The sequence below is a fragment of the Lutra lutra genome, chromosome 11 (genome assembly GCF_902655055.1).
Source record: "Lutra lutra chromosome 11, mLutLut1.2, whole genome shotgun sequence".
NCBI classification, from domain to species: Eukaryota; Metazoa; Chordata; class Mammalia; order Carnivora; family Mustelidae; genus Lutra; species Lutra lutra.
The window spans coordinates 86,432,414-86,455,620 of NC_062288.1; the positions used below are offsets into that span (position 1 = coordinate 86,432,414).

General features: G+C 38.5%; 1 protein-coding gene across 2 annotated transcripts in view; it reads left to right on the forward strand.

Moving 5' to 3' along the window:
* The window catches only part of KLHDC10 (kelch domain containing 10), a 64,557-nt gene that overhangs the window by 31,096 nt on the left and 10,254 nt on the right, over positions 1-23,207 (forward strand). The window contains exons 2-5 of one of the 2 annotated variants that reach the window (XM_047694728.1): positions 1,078-1,164; positions 17,880-18,101; positions 19,327-19,481; positions 22,110-22,258. In XM_047694728.1, coding sequence (XP_047550684.1) covers positions 1,078-1,164; positions 17,880-18,101; positions 19,327-19,481; positions 22,110-22,258 — 613 coding nt within the window. The remainder of the gene's footprint in view (positions 1-1,077; positions 1,165-17,879; positions 18,102-19,326; positions 19,482-22,109; positions 22,259-23,207) is intronic. The other variant, XM_047694729.1, reaches the window with a different exon arrangement.

Sequence of the window (23,207 nt, forward strand, 5' to 3'; positions counted from 1 at the left end):
AGTCACTTAATTTTCCTTTGGCTTCCTGACTTATAAAATGAAGAGGATAATATCTTCCTCAAAGTGTTTTTATGGCTACTGTTACGGCAGTTATTTCACTGTAATATAATTATTTGTTTAGACATCTGCCTTCCTCACAAGACCAAGAGCTGTTGAGGGTAGGAGTCATCTCCTTCTTGTACTACCCTAAGGCCTAGGCTAGGGTTCAAGGCATAGCAGATGCTTAATGAAATGACTGTTGAATCCATATAGGATTGTTGTGAGGATCAAATGAGGTAATATGTGTGGAAGCTCTTTGTAAACTTTAAACTCTATACATACGTTAATTGTATTGCCAGTTAAAGCTATCTTTGGGAGCTATCAAACTTCGGAAAGAGACAAAATTATCCCATTTACCAGTTCAATAATGCTTTATATTTTTCTACTGTATTATAAGAAAGCAAATTTTAATTGGGATTAATATGGAGCTGATTTGCTTCCTGGGAAGGCAGATGAATTTTCTTTTTTTCTCTCCCCCAGTGGAAGTGCCAAGATATTAAATGTTTGCTTTATTTGGTTGTCACCATAACATTTTAATCAGCTTATTTCATATGCAAAGAATGGTGCCCATTGCTTTATCCTCTTAACCATTTAACTGATAAAAGAATACCAAACCTGGAAGAAAACAGAAGCAGACATTATGCCAAATTAATTTTAGCCAGAGCTGCTTTTTTGACATTCACTGATTTTTTAAAATGTCATAATTTCTAATCTGTTTGTAAAGCTCCTGGTGAATTTTTGCCACAAGATGGCATTGGTGATTATTGAATGCATGTACGGTTGAACCAGAATTCTGAAAAATGGTGTACATGTTGTTCGTATTCTTTGGGGATGAGTTGAATACCTTCATCACTGCTTATATATTAATTTAATTTTGTTTTGACTTCTAAAACAGGGTTAAATGCTACTTTACATCACTTCTTTCTGTATTCAAGTATTGTTTGTTTCCTGTTTTTCTGTCTTTATAACTACAGTAACTATGTATTATTTGCCATGTGTTGTATGTGTCTGACTGATTGCTGATAATTGTGGTGACAGGTAAGAAGAAAATACGATGGGACCCAGTTAGGAGGCGCTTCATTCAGTCCTGTCCCATCATAAGGATCCCTAACAGGTTTTTGAGAGGTGGGTGATAACTAGCAAGAGATCTCTGCTTCGTGTGGATGGGGTAAAGGGAGCTTTGAATTTTCTAAACTCAAATATCCGGTTTTAAAAAATTGTCTAAACAGCTAAAATTGGAGTAAGAAAAGTCTAGAACTTAATTTTAAACTTGTGTTTCATGTTGACCACTGTTGGAATTGTAATTATAAGTTTTAGGGAGTTAGAGTCAATTTGTATTAGATTGTAGATGGTGGAAATAAATCATCTAACTGACATCAGTATTAGTCTACTGTAACCATATGAGAAAGAACTTTGAGTGAATATTCTGTAAAATATGGGTGTGGGAAAGAATTTTCTAAATATTCTGAGGAAGAAATAAAGATTAATTTGTTTGATTTTATAAAATTTAAAACCTCTTATGTCAAAAACTATATATAATGGCAGACAGTCTCTCCTTTGCTGTCCTGCCCACAATTCCCTTGCAGTGTATCCAATAAACTTAAAAATAAATAAATAAATAAATAAATAAGATAAATTAAAGAGGGTACTATTTTTAACAAATGGTTACTATCATGAATATACAAAGAGTTCTTATAAATCGATAGCTTAAAAAGCAAATAAATGCCCACTAGAAAAATAGGTAAAAGGACATGAATAATCAGTTCATAAAAAGGAAAGGTCAGTAACTATGAGCAAATACTTAGTTTTACTATTATATAAACATGATACTTAAAATAATAAGATATCATTTTCACCTATGAGGTTGCTGAAGACTAAAAATAAGAATACCCAGTGTTGGCAAGGGTATGGGGACATGAAGCTCATATGCTGAGGGAAGTGAACATTTAACACAGCCTGCCTGGATTCAGTTTGGCAATATAATGTAAAAAAAAAACCCTAAAAATGGTGACATCCTTTGACCTAGTAATTCTTACTTTTAGAAATGTTGCATTCCTTCTATTTCTTATTTTTCCCACCAAAACATACTGTACACTGGAAAAAAAAACCTGAAACGAGGGTTGAAAACTGGTTCACACTATTTTTTCTAGATATAACAAATTGTCAGACAAGTATGCTTAATGTGCTTTAGACTTCATTAAATTATAAGCCACTATATCTAATTTTAACTGAAGATTATTTAAGAAAAAAGCCTTCAGCTGCTAGAGCTGTTCTATATCTAGTACCTAATCTATTTCTAGCGCCACGTTCCACAGCATGGAAAGAATAAAATCTAGACTAAATGGGTCAGGATAAGATACTTAGGGTGGTGTGCCATCTTTTAGAATAAATAATAATTTTATTGATACAAATTAAGAAGATATAATTTAGTATTATGTGGCATGAACCATTGTGCATACATGGCCAAGTAGGCACATCAAATTCTATAACTTTTTTTTCCATTTATGAACTAGAATGCTAATTTATTGTTTTACAATGAGAAAGCTAACTCAGGCTGACTAAATTTAAGTACAATTAAGAAATTGCTTAGGATGTAGAATTTAATGTAGTACCAATTTTGTACAACTATAAATGTAAAAAAACAAAGAAAGCAGTGAAATAGCATCATTATCTGGATGTGAGATTTTATTTTCTTTTGAATATTCTGTTTACCAATTTTTTAATAATGGAAAAAATAGATTAGCACAGGTAAGTTGCACACCTTTGATTATTTTGTTAGCCCTAACTTGCCTCCAACAATGGCTGAGGAAGATGTCTCTGCCAGTGCTGAGGGAGGCGGGGGTAAACCCAGCATCACCATCATCAGTCACCAGTGACTGCCTCTAAGTGAGTGGTCTTGTCTTAGTTCTCGCCTTCTTTGACCTGTTTGTAGTGTTTGATGCTGTTGACCACCTGCACCTCTTAAATTTCCTTCTTCTTTTGGGTTACTTTATTGTACAATCCTAGATGTTTTCTTCTTCTCTTTGATTGTTCATTCTGTTTCCCTCACTAGCTTCTTACTTCCTACCCACTAGAGGTGGGTATTACTCCAACGTTCTGTCCTTCTCTCCATTATCTCCTTTGGTTCTCTCATCAGCTTTCACAGACTTAATTCTCTTCGTTCGTTCGTTCATTCTTTCATTCTTTTAGTATTTCTTGATTGCCTCCTGTGCAACAGGCAGTGTACTAGCTCAATATCTAGATAATATAGAATCAGATAAAGGAGCAATTACAGAAAATAATTTGAGTGTAATTCTTTGTGATAAGTGTCCTGATGAGGTAGTATGGTATGGGATTACACAAAATAGGTACCTGACTCAACTTGTGGGGAGCAAGGAGAGGAGTGGCCAGCAGGATGACTTCAGAGGAGATGTACTTAAAGGCTGAGTAGGTGTTAATGAGCAAGGGAGGGTTAGAACATCTCAATCATGGGGACCACACAGCTTAAGTAAAGGCAGTTAGGCAAAATGGAGCATAGACTCTCAGAGAACTGTAGGGAGTTCAACATAGTGGGAAAGAGTATGGAGAGAAGAAGCTGGAGAAGGCCCAGATCAAGTGGTGGGGGTACCACCCAAGGGGAGTTTTCAGAATCATTTTGTTTTTGTAACCAGTGAAGAGATTTAATGGAAAGACCAGCTATGAGGTTATTTTAGTTATCAAGGTGAGCAGTGATAGAGGCTGCAGCGAAGGCAGAGGATAGGGAATTGATTTTAAATATAAGAGAGAAGAATTTGATGAGACTTGATTGATTTGGCTAATATTGAAGAGGAGGAGCGTTCTGTGTGGACTGTTGTGCTCTTTAAATGTGTTATATAGGTGGATAGTGGGGCAGATTTAAGAGAAAACATGATACATTCAGTTTACAATCTCCTCAAACCAATAATAATGTATCCTTGAACCCTCAGTGTAAGAGTTATTTCCAGGGAAATCACCTTGGAAGGCCTGTCTCTGTTCTGGTCCCACCCTTGGTGTACCTGCCTGTATCATAGCACTTATCACACTGAATTATAGTTGTTGGTTTCCTTGTCTATGCCTGCCGTTAGACTGTAAGCTCTGTAAGGGCAGGGGTAGTGGGACAGTGCCTTTCATTTCTTTATCTCCAGTCTGTAGCACAGTACCTGTGGTAGGTATATCATGTCTATTTCAGTCCAACTGAATTTTTTTTTTTAAGATTTATTTATTTATTTGAGAGAGAGAGATTGAGAGAGAGAAAGAGAGCACATGAGAAGGGAGAGGTCAAAAAAAAAAAAAAAAAAAGACCAGGGAGAGGTCAGAGTGAGAAGCAGACGGGAAGCCTGATGTGGGACTCCATCCTGGGACTCCAGGATCATGACCTGAGCTGAAGGCAGTTGCTTAACCTACTGAGCCACTCAGGCATCCCCCAACTCAATTATTTAAAAGGCTACTTTCAGGGAATAGGATGGGACTAAAATTTTCATATGTTCTCAACTTCTCTCTGGTGGTGTGACAGTAAGCTAATGAGTTGTTGAGAACACAAAAATGCTGGTGTTTATTGTTTTCTTAGATTAAAAAGAATCTATGCTTTTGAAATTGCCACCTTTAAGACTCTCATTTTGGGAATCCAGTACATTACCTCTGTTGATTCTGATTTAAATAGTTTCAAAGTGCTCATTTTCTGTCACTGGATTCCTTCACTAGATCCTGCATTTTCTCTTAAAGCTATTTCTCATTTCTCATAAAGCAATTAAAAGTGTGGTGTGAAACAATATTGGCATAATAAAAACAGTGGGTTTCCATTACAAAATGATGGCCTAAATGTACCCATTTATGTTTCCATGCTTCTTAATATCATTGCAAAAGACAAAGTAAACATAAGAAAAATAACAAATCATAATTGTAGAAAAGGAAAGCTTTGAAGCCAGATTATCTATGTCTGAATCCAGGCTCTACCGTTTACCAACTGTGTGACTTTGGGCAAGTTCCTTACTCTTTTTTTTTTTTTCCTTCAATTTCCTCATTTGTAAAATAAGGATGATGATGGTAGTACCTGCCTCCTAGGGTTACTGTGAGATCAAGAGAGATATTATGTGCAAAGCACTTTGAGTTTTTACATTTAGCCAATGTTGAATTAATCTTAGCTACTTTCATTATTATTTTATAATGCCAGAAAGTCTAAGGAAGCAGTTGGAATTACACTGATTGAGAAACCAGAACAGAACAAAATGGAACCCAAAGTAGGTGTTCCTGCTGTACGCTGCAAGTCAGAGAACTCTTAGTAGGGCCTCTTTCCTGAAACTCCAGGCCCAGTGTCAGCAAGTATGGGAATAAGGAGCAGGTATAGGAAGAGTGGAACATCAAGGCAAATAATTAAGGGTCTTCCTCCAAAACAGTTATTTCCCTTACTTCTCTCTCTTCACACAAAGAGCGTTGGCAAGAGCATTAGTTCCTAGGATAAAGCTATGAGGACAGCTGCTCAGTCAGAGTTAGGGGATTTGCTCTGGGGAAGGTTGAGCAGGCTATGTTCACATGGACTGGGATTGGAGAGAGAGTGGGGACACAAAGCAGAACTTTGGATGAGGGAGGTATAACAAGGACAGGAAAAGAAAGGGAGCTCCATCAAGATGTGGTGTACATTAAAGGACCATACCATCAAAACACAGCCTTTCTCATTTGGGCAATACCAAGGCAAAGCTACTCACCTTTTCTCTCCTTCTAAAGGGCAACCTGTCTGTCAGTCTACCACCTACCTGCAGAGGCCTACCATGAGAGGGACCTCCCATTTGGAGGTTTGGAGACAAAGTACTACAACTGTTGAGGAAATCCTTGTCTCTCACAATTACTAACCAATGTAGTCCTTCATTTATTAATAAAAATAGGTGATCAAGGCCCATCAGACATCTGAGGGAGATTAGATGTGAAAAAGGGATGACTAAGATGAACAAATGAAATACCTGACCATGGGGGAAACAGAACAGGAGGAAGCAGGATGGAACTTTGAGAAGATCTGATCATAGGAGATTTCCTCAGAATCAAGAGTGAATTGGATCCATAGATAAAAAACCAACTGCCGTGGAGAAAAGTGAATGATTAAAGAATTATTTCTGGGGGCGCCTGGGTGGCTCAGTGGGTTAAGCCTCCGCCTTCAGCTCAGATAATGATCTCAGGGTCCTGGGATTGAGCCCCGCATCCGGGCTCTCTGCTCAGCAGGGAGCCTGCTTCCCCGTCTCTCTCTGCCTGCCTCTCTGCCTGCTTTTGACCACTCTGTCAAATAAATAAATATAATCTTAAAAAAAAAAAAAGAATTATTTCTGTGTTGAAGTCTTGATTGCTGACATAAAAATGTAGTTTGAGTATTAAAAGACAAGCTTAAGACCAATTCTAAGGAAAATAAGAAAGAGGCAATATAGAGACCATAAAGCAAGAAGACCAAAAGAGAAAATACATGAGAGAAATTCATCTTTGAAGATAAATCTAAGTGTTCCACTCTCCATATCATGGGATTACAGAAGGAAAGATCAGATAGTGGAAAGGAGAAAATAAGGAAACACAGAATATTTCCCTATACTGAACAAAGACTAACTTTTCAAGTATAAAGGGCCCACCAAGGAACAGGCAGGAAGAACACAAAAACAAAAGCATCTGTCTATACATTGAACTCCTTATGATTCCAGGGACAGAAAATTGTTTACGTTTTCTTAGTCTTAGACCAAGACTAAGAATCAGACTGGTTTTGGATTTCTCACCTGCAACATGATTTGCTAGAAGATAAGTACCTTCGGTGTTCTGAGAGAAAATTACTATTTTTTAAAGATTTTATTTGTTTATTTGACAGAGACACAGCGAGAGAGGGAACACAAGCAGGGGGAGTGGGAAAGAGAGAAGCAGGCTTCCCTCTGAGCAGGGAGCCTGATGCAGGGCTCAATCCCAGGACCCCGGGATTGTGACCTGAGCTGAAGGCAGATGCTTAATGACTGAACCACCCAGGCGCCCCCTGAGAGAAAATTATTTTGAACAGAACTCTGTACCCACCCTCACTAGTGTTTAAGTGGGGGTAAAAATAAATGAGAACTCTGAAAGTTTACAACACATATCCTTTTTGAGAAAATTACTTTGAAGAGATACTCCCAGTAAAATGAAAACAAGTCCAAGAAAGAGGAAGATTAGGATATAGGAAGCTATGGTGTGGAAAGAAACCAGTGAAACTTTAAGAGTTGCATCCAAATAGAGGGACTAGGAAGCCCAAGTTTAATTGTTAAGAAAAGATTTATAAAAATACAGAAATAAATGTGTGTATATGTATATTTTATATATATAACATTCTGTAACTAAAAATACAGAATAATATAAATACATATGTGTGTGTGTATTTATATGTGTGTATATATAGATATAAGTAACATTGTACAGCATTTCAGTTGATTTAAACAAATTGGGGGTAGGGAGAAAGTAAAACCGCTTAAGATCATCTTATTTTTTGTTTCAGAATTTACAGGTGTAATACGGGCTTATTTAAATTCAAATAATATGGAAATACATAGAGTGAAAAATGATTGTCCTTATCTGTATATAACAAATTTGAACAGATTAGTAAGAAAAAGACATCTCAATAGAAGAATGTATTAAAGGCTTGAGCAGATATTTCTCAAAAGAAAAAAATCTAGTTGACCAGTCTCATTAGTAATGAGACAAATGCCTATTAAAACCACAATGAAACAGGTGTACAAATGGGTAGGAATTGCTTAATTAAAAAGATTGACAATACCAATAATAAGTATTTTGTAAACAGTTTGAACTTTTCTAGCAAAGGTAAAGATTTCCATATATTGTGACTCACAAATTACCTTTCTGGATTTTATAGCCAACAAATGTGGGTCCCTGTGCACCTGAAAACATGTACAAAAATATTTATAGCAGCATTAAGAGTCACTAATTTGAAACAGCCCAAAATGTCTATTCATGCAACGTAGAATAGATAAATCATGGTATATATTCATACACAGAAATACTATTTGACAATGGAAATGAACAGGCCACTTCATTCCCAACAACGTGAATGAATCTCACAAACATAATTATGAATGAAAGAGCCCAGAAAGAATATATACTCTATCATTCTACTAAAATACACTTCAAAACTAGGCCAAAATAAACAATATTGTTTAGGGATGCAAACTTAGGTATGATAAAGCTATTAAAAGAAAGCAAGTTTTATGATTGCTATAAAAATAGGGAATGTGTTCTTCCTCTAGAAGTGAAAGAGGCGGGTTGCAGGGAGTTGTGGCCAAAAGGAGCAGGTAAGGGGGCATCTGGGTGCTGGCAGTATTCAGTATTTTGACCTGAGTGATGATTGCCTTTTTTGTAATTTGTTCAGCTATACATTTATAGTTATATGTGTTCCTGTACATGTGTTATATTTCACAACAATGTTAAATTTAAAAAGCAAAGGTCCCCCTTCACATCTTTACTCTTCATTCCCTTCTCCAGAAGTAATCACTGTTAATAGCCAAGTTTCTTTCTGTATGTAGTTGGTTTGTTGGTTGACTTGTTCATTTGTTTATTTTTTGAGAGAGAGAGGATGTGAGTTCGGGAGCCTGGGGGGAAGGTTGAGAGGGGTAGAGGGAGAGAGAGAATCTTAAGCAGTCTCCACAGCCTAGCATGGAGCCCCAGGAGCCCCATGAGGGGATTGATTTCAACACCACGAGATCATGACCTGAGCAGAAATCACAAGTCAGTCGCTTAACCGACTGACCCACCCAGTTGCGCCTATATGTGGTTTATTCTTAATATTGTTAGGAAAACAAAAGCTTATGGTTTTTAAAAAGATTTATTAAAGAGAAAGAGAGGGAAGTCACAGGTGCTTGGGAGTGGCAGAGGAGCAGAGGGAGAGAGAGAATGCTCAGATGGACTCCCTGCTGAGTGAGGAGCTGGGAAGCCAAGGCTTGATCCCTGGGCCCTGAGATCGTAACCTGAGCCGAAATGAAGAGTCGGCTGTTTAATTGACTGAGCCACTCAGGTGCCACAAGTTTGTTGGTTTTAAAAAAATATTAGAGGTAATGGGATGTAGATCTTCCTAGGAGAAAAGGAAAGAAAAATAAGAAAGCTTAATTATTTCAGCAAAATCAGAAAAGTCGAAAACCAACAAGATTTTCTTGATATCAAAAAATTTTAATAAAATTTGATTCTCAGTGTGTTCATTTTGTTAAAATGCACCAAGCTATACTCCTATATGAAGTTTTCTGTATTTTCCATTTCAATAAAAATTTAATTTTTAAAAAACCATACCCATTCCTGGTAAGGAAAAAATTGGCAGGCAGACAAGAATAAAGGAAAATTTATTTTATTGTATAGGCTATGTATAAGAAACCAATTGCAAATATTATACATTATGGTGAAACATTACCAATTTTTTTTTTTTAAAGATTTTTTTATTTGTCAGAGAGAGAGTGAGAGAGAGCGAGCACAGGCAGACAGAATGGCAGGCAGAGGCAAAGGGAGAAGCAGGCTCCCTGCCGAGCAAGGAGCCCGATGCGGGACTCGATCCCAGGACGCTGGGACCATGACCCGAGCCGAAGGCAGCTGCTTAACCAACTGAGCCACCCAGGCGTCCCGAAACATTACCAATTTAAAATGAAAATAAGACAAAATGCCCACTGCCTGGGTGGCTCAGTGGGTTAAAGCCTCTGCCTTCCGCTCAGGTCATGATCTCAAGGTCCTGGGATCGAGCCCCACATCAGGCTCTCTGCCTAGCAGGGAGCCTGCTTCCCCTTCTCTCTCTCTCTCTCTCTGCCTGCCTCTCTGCCTACTTGTGATCTCTGTATGTCAAATAAATAAATAAAATATTTTAAAAAAAAAAAGAAAGACAAAATGCCCACTATCATTTCCACTCTTCAACCTTGTTCTAGAGGTTTTAACCAATACCATAGAAGACAAGGAAAAACATAAAAGTACATGTATTGGAAAGAAAGAGCTGAAAGTTGTCATTAATAACATGTACATGATTGTCTACTGTAAAATCTGAGATAATTAATGATAACTAATACCAGAATTCAGACAGTTGACCAGATGAAATTTGAACTTGCAAAGATAAATTACTTCTGTATATATTAACAACAATCAATTAAAAAACAGAACAAAAAAGATACCCATTCACTGTTAAATGGAAAATTATAAAGTACTTAGAAATAACAAACAAGAAAACAATGAATCTGTACTGATGGTTATCAAAAAAGATGAGGATAAATGGCTAGAGACTATGTTCCTTCATGACATAATTTCAGACTCAACAGAGAAGCAACAAGAATGGTAAAAAATTCTATACCATTTGCCCAGATTCTCCAAATGTTAACATTTGATCACATTTGCTTGATCCTGGTCCCTCTCTTCTCTTCCCTCTCCTCTCCTCTCCCCTTTTACACCCTCTTTCTATGCATATATGACACATGGATATGTATACACATGTATATTGTTTTTGTATGAACCATTTGAGGATAAGCTATAGACATGATGCCCTGTTAGCCCTAAATACTTTAGTGTCCCTGGAAAACAAATATTCTCTTTGACTGCAGAATAAGTATCCAAAATAGGAAATTACCACTATTAACACTATAAGGAATGGATAAAATTAACACCAGTATCTGATTTACAGACCTTACCTTTAGAGTTTGCCAATTATTCCAATGATGTCCTTTGTAGTAAAAGAAAATGCTAAATCATGTGTTGCATTCAGTTTTCATATATCTTTAGCTTTGACATTGATATTTTTCAACATTATAGACTAGTTATATTGTGGCATATCACTTAGTTTGTGTTTGTCTCATGTTTTTTTCATGATTACATTCAGCTTATGCATTTTTGGTAGGAATGCTGAAGTCTCTATTTATTTATTTATTTTTTTAAGATTTTATTTATTTATTTGACAGAGAGAGATCACAAGCAGGCAGAGAGGCAGACAGAGAGACAGGAGGAAGCAGGCTCCCTGCTGAGCAGAGAGCCCGATGCGGGACTCGATCCCAGGACTCCTGGGATCATGACCTGAGCCGAAGGCAGCGGCTTAACCCACTGAGCCACCCAGGCGCCCCCTTTTTTTTTTTTTTTTTAAAGAGAAAGTGCAAGCAAGGAGGGGCAGAGAGAGAAGGAGAGCGGGAATCTTAAGCAGGCTCCACGGCCAGCGTGGATCCCCATCCAGGGCTCGATCTCACAACCCTGAGATCATGACCTGAGCCAAAAATCAAAGAGTCGGATGCTTAGCTGACTGAGCCACCCCACAGTCCCCACCCTGAAGTAATGTTGTGTTCATGTCCCTTGCAGATGGTGTTGATTTTTCCTGTTATGATGACATTAATTTTGATCACCTGGATAAGATGATGTCTTATATCAAGGGACTTTTTTTTTTTTTAAGATTTCATTTATTTATTTGTCAGAGAGCAAGTGAGCAAGTGAGCACAAGCAGGGGGAGTGGCAGGCAGAGGGAGAAGCAGACTCCCTGCTGAGCAGGGAGCCCCATGTGGGACTTGATCCCAGGATCCTGGGATCATGACCTGAGCCAAAGGCAGACACTTAACAAACTGAGCCACCCCGGCATCCCTCAAGGGACTTCTTACATTTGTGGGGTGTTTTGTTTTGTCTTGTTTTGTTTTTAACAAACTTGACTCCAAAATTGATTGCAAGCGTAGATGGAGAAAAACAGCCCAGAAGTTCTTTGAAAAAGTAACAGAAAGGGGAATTTGTTCTACTGGATATTGAGAAGATACTTCAAAGCTATCATAATTAAAACAGTGTGATAATGGTATAGGAGTTGATAAATAGCAGAGCTGGTGGAACTGAATAGAGCCCAGAAGCCAATGATGGTATATAACTAGGTACAGTTTAACAACTACCTCAAGTATGCTGTGCTCAGTACTTGAAATGAACTCATCATAACACCAGAGTCTGTCAAAGCAGATTTGTTTTATTGCTGCTATCTTCTACACTAAGATTATTTGCCCTGGGAAGCCAGATCTTTACATATGCATCTCAAACAGGGTACGGAGTTCCTCTGGTAGGAAATGCATATATAACTATGTAATAATGCTTGCTGGTATGAATAGATTGCTTTTGCCTGAACAGCTTGGACTCTGGGAGTAGTAAAAAAGTCTGCTTGCTGGTCAGGGGCAGGAGCCAGCTGGCTCAGTCCTCCTTGGCTTTCCAGTCCAGTTTTCCAGATGTAAAATAGAAGACCTGTCTTCTCTGGTAGAGGTAATGGAAAGCGTTATATTTGGGAAAAAGTGACCAGTTAAATGAAACTGAATCTATCCTTAGGCTATTTGATATTTATAACTAGCTAATACTTTCAGCAGTAAAGGTTTTTTTTTTTTAATGGCCTCCCCACAAATTAATATAATATTTAGAGGTGGCTACATCTTGTAAGTAATAAATTTACTAAGCAATAAATGTTATATGCTATTTTACTTGCAAGCTTTTGCATTTAAGATTCTGTGTTTTTGCTTTATATTGATTGTGTGCACTCTTTTTTTTTTTTTTTTAAGATTTATTTATTTATTTGAGAGAGAAAGCGAGAGGGAGATTCCCAAGCAGATTCTGTGCTGAACGTGGAGCTCGATCTCACAACCCTAAGATCAGGACCTGAGCCAAAATCAAGGGTTGGATGCTTAACCAACTATGCCATCCAGGTGCCCCAGTTGTGTGCATTCTTGAAAAGTAATAGATTTCGTGTCCAAGTTTGTGATTAGACCTGGATATTGGGATTTTCCTAATTCTACTCTAGAACATGTCAATTTAGTGTGTGATAAAGTTGGCATTTCAATTCAGTATAGAAGAGATGGCTTTCCAGAAGTGGTTTGTTGGCAAAAGCCTATCCATTTTGGGAAGAAAATTAGAGCCCTACCTCATATAGTACACAAAAATAAGTTCTGGATGTATTCAGTTTCCGAGTATTAAAAAAAATCTGTAAAATTACTAGAACTAAATGAAAATATTTTTATAATTTTATGATTCAGAGATAAATGAGATATAAAGCAGTCTTTTTTCTTTTTTTTTTTTTTTTTTTTTTTTTGCAAAGGAACCTTTATTAAAAGATTGAGAGATTCAGTAACACAAAAACTTCCATACATTAAAAGATAAAATTAAGACAAGTAGCAGGTTAGATAAAAGAAATATTATAAATAAATAATTTCTACAAATCTGTAAGATAACAACTAGGTAGATAGAAAAGAGGGCAAGGGGTATGATCAGGCAGCTCCCCACAGAAGAAATATAAATGGGCCGGTTAACATGTGCACTAGTAAAAAATCAGAGAAATACAGATACCTGACCCTAATTTGTACCCTTCTGATGGGCACACAGGAGAGAGGTTAAAGAGACTGTGAAGAAATAAGCACTTCCAGAAATCATTTGGGAGTATAATTGTTCCAGTCTCTTTGGAGAGCAATATGGCTCTGTCACATTGCATCTGTAACACTTTAAAGCATATATTCCTTTGACGCAGAAGTACTCAGACATTTGCATGTGAACATATGTAAAGGAAGCTTTGTTAAAATACTGTAATGGTGAAAACATTGACTAATCTGGCTAATCATCTGTCACCTTAATGTTGGGCAGCTAGCTTCACTCTTCCTTTGGGCTGTAGTAGAAACTAAAGCCCATTTCCCTGGTTACCACGAGCTCTTGCTTTTGCCCTGGGTTAAAGAGCAAGTGTTGGTGACAAGGTGAGCCCACAGAAGAGAAGATGGTTCAGACATCATAGGTACACACTGCCTTAGCTGGATGTTGCCTTGTGGATATTGGGAGTCACCTCTGCATACTAGCTCAGTTTTAATTTTTGACTTTTTTACGCTTGAGTTTTTTACATTTTCTAGTGGAAGTTTCTGAATTAGGTAACCTAATTCAAAGGGTAATTTTATTAGTAGCAAGTCATTTTTAGGAAAGTGGGATTTGCACATGGAGAGTTTGGGGGAGGATTCAGAGAACTATTTAACAATCTAAAACCCAATTTTATTTTGGTCAAGGCTGATGAACCTGTGCTGTATCCCACATGATGAAAATAAGTGCGTAGTCTCCATGGCATTAGCCCTGACAAATTCCCATGATTTATTCAAAGTAAAATTTGACTTTCTGATATGTTAGTCACTCTTGGGCTATAAATATGTACAAAGAAATCTCTAGTTACTGACCGAAGAGAAAGAAGAGTTACCTTTTACTCCCAGCTATCAGACTTCTTGACAGCATGTTTAATATTTATCAAACATTGATTAGGTTCTCTTTACCCAGCAGTTTAATTTGCATAGATAATGGGATTACAAAAGCCAGCAACTGAGTCAGACCAGCCCTGTTCAATAGAAATGTTTCCTGAGCCACAAATTGAAAAATTTCCAGTAGTCACATTAAAAAAGTAAAAGGTGGCATTAATTTTAATACTTCTATTTAACTCAGGTCATCAAAAATACATTTCAAGGGGCGCCTGGGTGGCTCAGTGGGTTAAGCCGCTGCCTTCGGCTCAGGTCATGATCCCAGGTCCTGGGTTCGAGCCCCGCATCGGGCTTTCTGCTCAGCGGGGAGCCTGCTTCCTCCTCTCTTTCTGCCTGTCTCTCTGCCTACTTGTGATTTCTCTCTGTCAAATAAATAAAAATCTTTAAAAAAAAATACATTTCAACATACATTCAATACAAAAATTAGTAATTCTGTATTCATTTTTGGATACTAAATCTTTGAAATCCAGTGGGTATTTACATTGAAATCCTATCTCTTTCTGGACCATCCTCACTTCAAGTGCTCAGCATTAATACATGGTTAGTGGCTACTGCATTGAAAGTGCAGGACTAGACTTTAAGCTCTAGAGGACAGAAATGATAGTGGTCCTATCACTGAATCCCCAGCACCTTAGGCAGTACCTGGTACATAGCAAGTATCCAGTAATATTTTTGGCTTAATGAATGAATGAATGAGTGAATAAATATGAGACCATCTTTTCACTAACTCCTCAACCTTTAATCCATTTGAGTTATATTTGTCACAAAAATAGTTGTCAAGTAACTCATAGTGGAAAATTATAGAGAGAAAATCCTAGAATATAGTGTATGTCTTTTCAAATATTTGTCCAAAAGCAGTTTTAGAAAAGTATCTGTTGACGTCAGGGAGTAAAGCATATGACGTTATAAAGATTCTCAAAGTTCCCATCTATTGACCACAACAACTCTGTTTTGTTTTTTCTTTAAATTTGTCTCACTAATTTTCAGAAGCATTTCTGTTTTGAGAAGACCATTGCATAATCCAACCCCTGCCCCTGAAATCGTATATCTCTGAAGTATAATGATATCAAAGTCCATTGGGAGCTATACACTATTTTGATCATCCCTGTCACTGTTTACTTTAACCTGAAACTAGAATCATGAAACTCCTAGTGTCTTTTTTCTTTTTTTAAGATTTTATTTTTATTTGAGAGAGGGAGTGAGAGAGAGCACAAGAGAGGAGAAGATCAGAGGGAGAAGCAACCTCCCCTTGGAGCTGGGAGCCTGATGTGGGACTCGATCCTGGGACTCTGGGATCATGACCTGAGCTGAAGGCTGTCGCTTAACCAACTGAGCCACCCAGGTGCCCTGTCTCCTAGTGTCTTTTATATCACTCCACTGGTTTCAGGTGTTACGGGTAATACAGGACAATTATTATACATGATCTTTGCCTTTGAGGAGCTTCTAACCTATTTGGAGAAGAAAAACAAATGTTAACAAAATGAGTAGAGAAAAATTTGTGAATTTTTGTTTAGTATTTTTTGTGTGCCTTGGGATTGGTACTAGAAAGGTGAATGCAAGTACATTCTTCTTTCTTCAAATAGTTCACACACTTGGAAAGATTAATATATAAGCCAATAAGCATTTTTTTAAAAAATATTTTATTTATTTATTTGACAGACAGAGATCACAAGTAGACCGAGAGGCAGGCAGAGAGAGAGGAGGAAGCAGGCTCCCCACTGAGCAGAGAGCCCGATGCGGGGCTCGATCCCAGGACCCTGGGATCATGACCTGAGCTGAAGGCAGAGGCTTTAACCCACTGAGCCACCCAGGTGCCCCGCCAATAAGCATTTTAATAGAAGTCTGAAAAATCTGTGAGGTACAGGCATAATATACCCTTATAAAGATGAGGAAGCTGAGATACAGTGAGGGTCAGTGACTTGCTCAAGGTAGCACTTAGAAACCTGGATTCAAATCTAGACATTTGTAGGAGCTTTTGCTTTTTCTTCCCACACCACACTTTCTATGTTTTGAGATTCCTAGAAAGAGAAATTTAGTTCTTCAGTTGAGGTAAATCACAGCTTATGAGTAAATTTTCTAACTGATTATAGTTTGCCTAATATTATATTCATGTATTTACATAGATACGGTATAATAATCTTGCTGTGAGTGTATATCCCCTTATTTGAATCGCAGGGTATTGAACTTTAAGGGCCCTAGGGTTTAATGATGAGAAAGCTGTAAGGGCTGGATTTAGAGGCATTTCCACAAGTAGGCATTGAAGGGTAGGGTAGGAGACCAGGCCAAGGGCTAAGGGAAGACTTGGCTTTATAAGCAGAGAGATAAACTTAGGCAGAAGTGTGAGCTATCAGGCCAAAGTTATGTTGTGAAAGGCTCTAAATTGTGAGTTGAAAACTGTACTTGAGCAAGAAGGAGTCCTCAAAGATTCTCAGACAGGACTGACAGGTCAGAGTTGAGGGATTCAGTGATTGATTCGTGGTTTATTTGTTGTTTAGTTTCTCTAGATGGGTGCAACTTCTTTTCTGTTCTTATTTGAATTTATACCCCAGGAAGTGAGATTTTGATTAACAAAATACATAAGGCCTATGTTAGGTTGGTAATAAGTGTTTTTTTTTTTAATATAACATGTTTGTTAGGTGTCCAGCATCTTCCTAAATATTAATTAACATTATACTAGTATCTATTCCTAGTATAGGAAAGTAGGTAAGTCTTTAGGGTGACCGACAACTGTTGTGGCTTTTTATTCCATCCAGTATGGATTTAAGCATCTTTGGTTCTGTAGCTATGTAAGGGTTTGTGTAGACTGGTATAAAAAATTGTAAGGATAATAGAAATAATCTAAAAATTTAGGGTTTTTTACTCTAATCTTAAAGTAGTTTTTAGTGAACTAGTTGATGCAATTTAAACTTCAGATAGCTTTCAAATATAAACTGTAGAAATAGCTTTTCTTAGTAAAGCTCTCAGTAGGATGAAAGATGCTCTTTGAGATAACTATAAGGATATTTTTTGTTAACTGCCATACTGTCTGGAGTGGTATTTAATTCTAAATCTTTCTATAACTCTTTGAAAGCCAGTTTTCTTTTTAAGTGTATAATTATATAGTGTGGACAAATCATAGGTTTTATGTGTGTGTATTTTTATTTATACATGACTCATTCACATTTGTGATTATATTTATGTAGTTCTCTAATATTTTCAGTTTAATTTAGTTGGCCTGTGTTTTTGTTCTCCTCTAAGGAAATAAGAAAATTTGTCCTGTTAGCTTTTTGCTTATTAAACCCCTCCTCCTTCTTGAAAATTTCAAGTTGTCAACCATTTTTTTTGAGTTTATAATGCTATTTTACCTCCCTTGGAAAAAAAACTTTTCACAGTGACCAAAATCTGAAAGTTAGTTGTATGAAATAGAAATGGAGACTAGCTCCTTAAAAACTTAAGTAGCCGTGTGTGAATGTAAAAAATAACCTAAGCAAATAAAAAGTAAATCAATGTTATAAAATTTCCCTGATTCCCTCTTAAAGCTAAAATGATTGTGACCAAATTTGTTTGTGCTTTTAATCTGCTTGGCCATCTGTGGAAAACCGTCTTCTTCTCTTCTAGGCCACAGACCTCCACCAGCACGAAGTGGACATCGTTGTGTGGCAGATAATACCAACCTCTATGTGTTTGGAGGTTATAACCCAGATTATGATGAATCTGGAGGGCCAGATAATGAAGACTATCCTCTCTTCAGGGAGCTTTGGAGGTATCATTTTGCTACAGGAGTATGGCACCAGATGGGCACAGATGGCTACATGCCCCGGGAATTGGCATCTATGTCACGTGAGTGCAAGTAGTTCTGAACTTTTGACTTTATGAAATGTCTGTGAGGACAGGTCAGTGTCACATGGTTCTTGTTAATAATTTGTAATAATACTGTCATACGATTAAACTCTGTTAAGGGAGAGACTTGCTACTGTGGTAATAATGCAGCAAGGTGATTCAGAATCACTTGGGAGGCTAGTCCTGAGTTTGAATCTAGCTGTATACCGTTTCCTTGCTTGATGATTCTTAGGTTCAAGTTCCTTACTTGTAAAATGGGATTAGTAATATTTCAGAGGGTTCAATAGAAAGTAGCAGATACAGGCTAAGTAAAATGTAGTAGAGGATCAACAGAGGGGGTTTATAATGACGATAGTAGCTTCTGAGCAAAGTATTCCACACGTAGTATCCGTTTACCTCACAGCATTTCTGTGATGCACTTACTAGAATTATTGCCGTTGTACAGATGGAAAACAGGATGTTAGAGGGGCCTTAAGGGACTTTACTGAGGTCATACAAGAATTGAAACCTGGCTCTTGTGGCTCCAGAGCCATGCTGGCTCTCAAACTATATCAGCTGAACAATTGATTTCTTAAAATGCCATTGAGGTAAAATATAAAATAGTAGCATGATTTGGGGGGTACTTGTTAGAGAAAGAATGTGTGTGCATGCGTGTGTGTGTGCGTACGTGTGTGCATGTGGTGGCAGGAACAGAAGAAATATAGAGAACACCAAAGTTACCAGCAGGATACTGGTGTTTCTTTTTATCTGGTGAAGGATTAAGGTGACAGAAGCATAATTTAAAAGTAGAGATCATTCATTCCCCTGGCAAGAACAGAATGATCCTTTTATCCCTTCATCCAGAGTCCTGCTGGGTCTTTGCTGAGGCAAAGATGATACTTCATTTCCTCTGCTTTGCTGCATACTTGAACTGTCTTCAGTGACAGTGGTGTGCCATAGTTCATGTCCTCTAGTAGTGTTAGATGCAGTATTTCAGGAACTCCACAAACACGTACTGAATACGTGTCACATACCTAACAACGAGCTGGCCTTATGGTTTAGTCTGTACAGTTTGAAGTAAGCCTTTTCCTGCAGAACTTTATAGTAGTTAGATGTCACTGGTTTGAGTTACCTTCTGAGAGAACATTAAAGCAGACATTTTTTTAGTCTCTCTTATTCTGGGTTTACATGGGAACAGACCACAGGTAGCCAGTACATAATGGACATGTGCATCTCCTTCCCCCAGTTGTGCTGCATGGAAACAACCTGTTGGTGTTTGGAGGTACAGGCATCCCGTTCGGTGAGAGCAACGGCAATGACGTCCATGTGTGTAATGTGAAGTATAAGAGATGGGCTTTACTCAGCTGTCGGGGGAAGAAACCCAGCCGTATATATGGACAGGTACCAATCTGTGGCCAATCATGGTGGATGTATTAGTGCAAATCTTTCTAGTTCTAGGGACAATGTCAGAATATTTGTTACTACTTTTTTTTTTTTAAACAGAATGAATTCACTGTTTAATATTTGATTTTTCAGTTCATTTTTTCAAGAAGATTTTATTTATTTATTTGAGAGATGAGTGAGAGCATGAGTCTGTGTGGAGGGGAAGAGGCAGAGGGAGAAGCAGTCTCCCCAGCAAGGGGCTTGATCCCAGGGTCCCATGACCGACTGAGCCACCCAGGTCCCTAGGGTTTTTGTTTTCCTTAATTTATTTATTTGAAAGAGAGAGAGCACACACATGAGTGGGGGGAGGGCAGAGGGAGAGAGAGAATCCTCCAGCAGATTCCCCACTGAATGCAACACCACATAGGGCTTGATCTCAAGACCCTGAGATCGTGGCCTGAGTTGAAACCAAGAATCAGGCGCTCAACTGACCGAGCCACTCAGGCGCCCCCTGATTTTTCAATTCTGCTGTGAAGTCATAATTTGCAGATCTGGTTTTTTACCTCCTTTCCTTTTTTCCCTCACTCTTTATTTCTAACCCAATTTGGGATCATGACCTAGATCAATACAGAAGTATTTTTTTTTTAAAGATTTTATTTATTTATTGGACAGAGAGAGATATCACAAGTAGGCAGAGAGGCAGGCAAAGAGAGAGGAGGAAGCAGGCTCCCAGCTGAGCAGAGAGCCCGATGCGGGGCTCGATCCCAGCACCCTGGGATCATGACCTGAGCCGAAGGCAGAGGCTTAACCCACTGAGCCACCCAGGCACCCAAGAAGTTTTTCTTTTTTTAAGATTTTATTTATTTATTTGGGAGAAGACGGAGAAAGCATGAGCAGGGAAAGGGGCAGGAGAGAAGCAGACTCCCTGCTGAGCAGGGAGCCCAATTTGGGATTTGATCCCAGGACCCTGGGATCATGATCCAAAGGCAGCCGCTTAACTGACTGAGCCACCTGGGCACCCCTCTACAGAAGTATTTTAAGTATCAGGATGCACCCTGCCTCTACTCCCATCCCCAACGAGTTTGGGCTCTACATATGGTCAAGGTGCTGTCATCTCTAAAATGATATTCTTTGGAGAGCTTTCTGACCTAAGTAGTAGAGTAGATAATATCTGCACTTGGAAGGGACTTAATACAGGTTAATCTGAGCTAAAACACAGGTTATGTGGACATTAGTTTCTAGTTAGATTCCAGTGCTTCAAACCTTAGGTCTGAAAAGTTCTATCCAAAAAGATAGGGAGCAACCCTCCAACATCGGCGACCCTTGGAGAGTAATCGGCTAAACTTAAAAGCATCTTTAGCTTCTTTTTCAACTGGCCAACATTAGTACTGATAATAAATACCTCCTGAGCTATGTGTAGAGGTACATACTGGATAAACTATTCCACTGGAGGAGGCATTACAACTCTGAGAAATGACCATAACAAAAGCGGAATTTATGCCGACGGGAGTCTGGTGGAAAATGTGACATTTTTAGGACTACCAACTTTAGACATTTTACTTAAGGGGTTCTGGTGCCTTATTTTCATATCTGCTTCTTCTTCCTGAGAGCGTCTTTTTTAACACTGCTTAGAAAGAGAAGCAGCTTTGCGTGGAAATGTTCATGTCCGTGATGTATACATTCTTTGGTTGGCCAGGACCCCTAAACGATATCCAGTCCTCTTGCCTATCTGGGTAGAACTGCTTTGTAGTTGAGCAAAGCTTTACCTTTCTTTCCTAACTTTTCTTTCTTTTTAAAGATTTGTTTATTTATATATTAGATTGAGAAAGAGAGAGTGCATGTGGTGGGGAAGGGGCGGAGGAAGAGGGAGAGAGTGTCATAAGCAGACTCCATGCTGAGCAACCCGATGCAGGGCTTGATCTAACAACCCTGAGATCATGACCTCAGCCAAAACCAAGAGCGGGACACTTAACCAACTGCACCACCCAGGCACCCCAAAGCTTTACCCTTCTAAAAATAATCCCTGGGTTCTCTAAAAATCGTTAATCTTTTATTTATTTGTTTATTTTTAGGTATATTTTTTAAAGATTTTATTTTTTAGGGGCATCTGGGTGGCTCCGTCGTTAAGTGTCTGCCTTCAGCTCAGGGCGTGATCCCAGGGTCCTGGGATCAAGCCCCCACATTGGCCCCCCTGCTCAGCAGGAAGCCTGTTTCTCCCTCTCCCACTCCCCCTGCTTGTGTTCCCTCTCTCACTGTGTCTCTCTTTGTCAAATAAATAAATCAAATCTATTAAAAAATTTTTTATTTTTTATTCATTTATTTGAGTGAGAGAGGGAAAGAGCCTGAGTTGGGGGAGGAGCAGAGGGAAAAGGACAAGCAGACTCCCCACTGAGCAGGGAGCACAATGACATGGAGCTTGATCCCAGGACCATGACATGACCTAAGCCTAAATCAAGAGTCAGATGCTCAACTGACTGAGCCACCTCGGTTCCCCCCAAATCTATAATCTTTTAAAGGTCTGCTATTTTAGAAGGTTAAAAAGTAGAAGAGAATTTCATGAAGTCTCATTTTGGGGTATTGAATACGTCTGTATTCTTTAATCAGGCGTTAATGAATCCATGGTATTCACCTTTCCTTGCCCTCCAGGCCATGGCGATCATCAATGGCTCCCTCTATGTTTTTGGAGGGACAACTGGCTACATTTACAGCACAGATCTGCACAAACTAGATCTCAACACGAGAGAGTGGACACAACTGAAACCAAACAACCTGTCCTGTGATCTGCCAGAAGAGAGGTGAGGCTCTGGGATCAAAGCATATTTATTCTTTCTTGCTAAGTTTGACTTTTTTCTGAATACTGCTAATACGGTTGGAGGAAGACTCTTACAGCCTGGTTAAAATAGCCAACTGGCTGGTAGATCCCAGTTCAGCATTAAAGAAAAGTCGTCTGGTTAAGGAATGATATTTCCCCCTTAACCATAGATTTTTTTCTCATAGTATTTCCTTTTATAATCCATTTTTTCCTGCATTAGGAAGATAGAAACACTTTGAAGAAGAAACCAGTGGTAGCCAATGTAATTACCATATTACAGACAAAACAATCACTTTCTAGTTACTTTTGATTTGCCTTCTTAACTTGCGTTTTGGGATTGTTTGGCTCATTTGCTCGCAGCTGTATACCCAGAGAGCCTGTGGCACTCAATTCCCATAGTGGTACTCAGTGAATATTGATTGGGGGAGGGGGCGTGGTGGTTGGATGGGTGGTTGAGAGGAGGGGAGGACCTTCATTTCAAGTGCCCTGTTAAGCATGCAGACATCACAGGGTGCTCCTAGCCACCTTCTGAGAGCAGTCCTAGGCCTTTCACTTTTCTTTCCTGCTAGGACTTGCCTCTTAGAATTAAACTCTGTGAAATACTTTTTTCCTCTCCAGTTTAAAAGCAAAGACAGTAAATACTTTTTTATTCACTTTGTTTAGATGAATCCAGTTATCTCTTCGTTTCCTTTAAACAAAATGGCCTAGAGGTTCTAAGGAAGGCTTTATCTTTGTTGTAGTGTGGCAGTGGGCTGATGTTTGCAGAGCTACCATGTGAGGACTCAGGGGGGTGGGCTGCTGCTGGAATAATTTTGATGTAATTTATTTTATCAGCACCAGGGCCTTCAGGGAAAGGAGGAAATAGATTAAGTTTTCAGAGCATTTTCACATGGTTGCCTTCTTGAATCATTTTATGGACACATTATAAATTG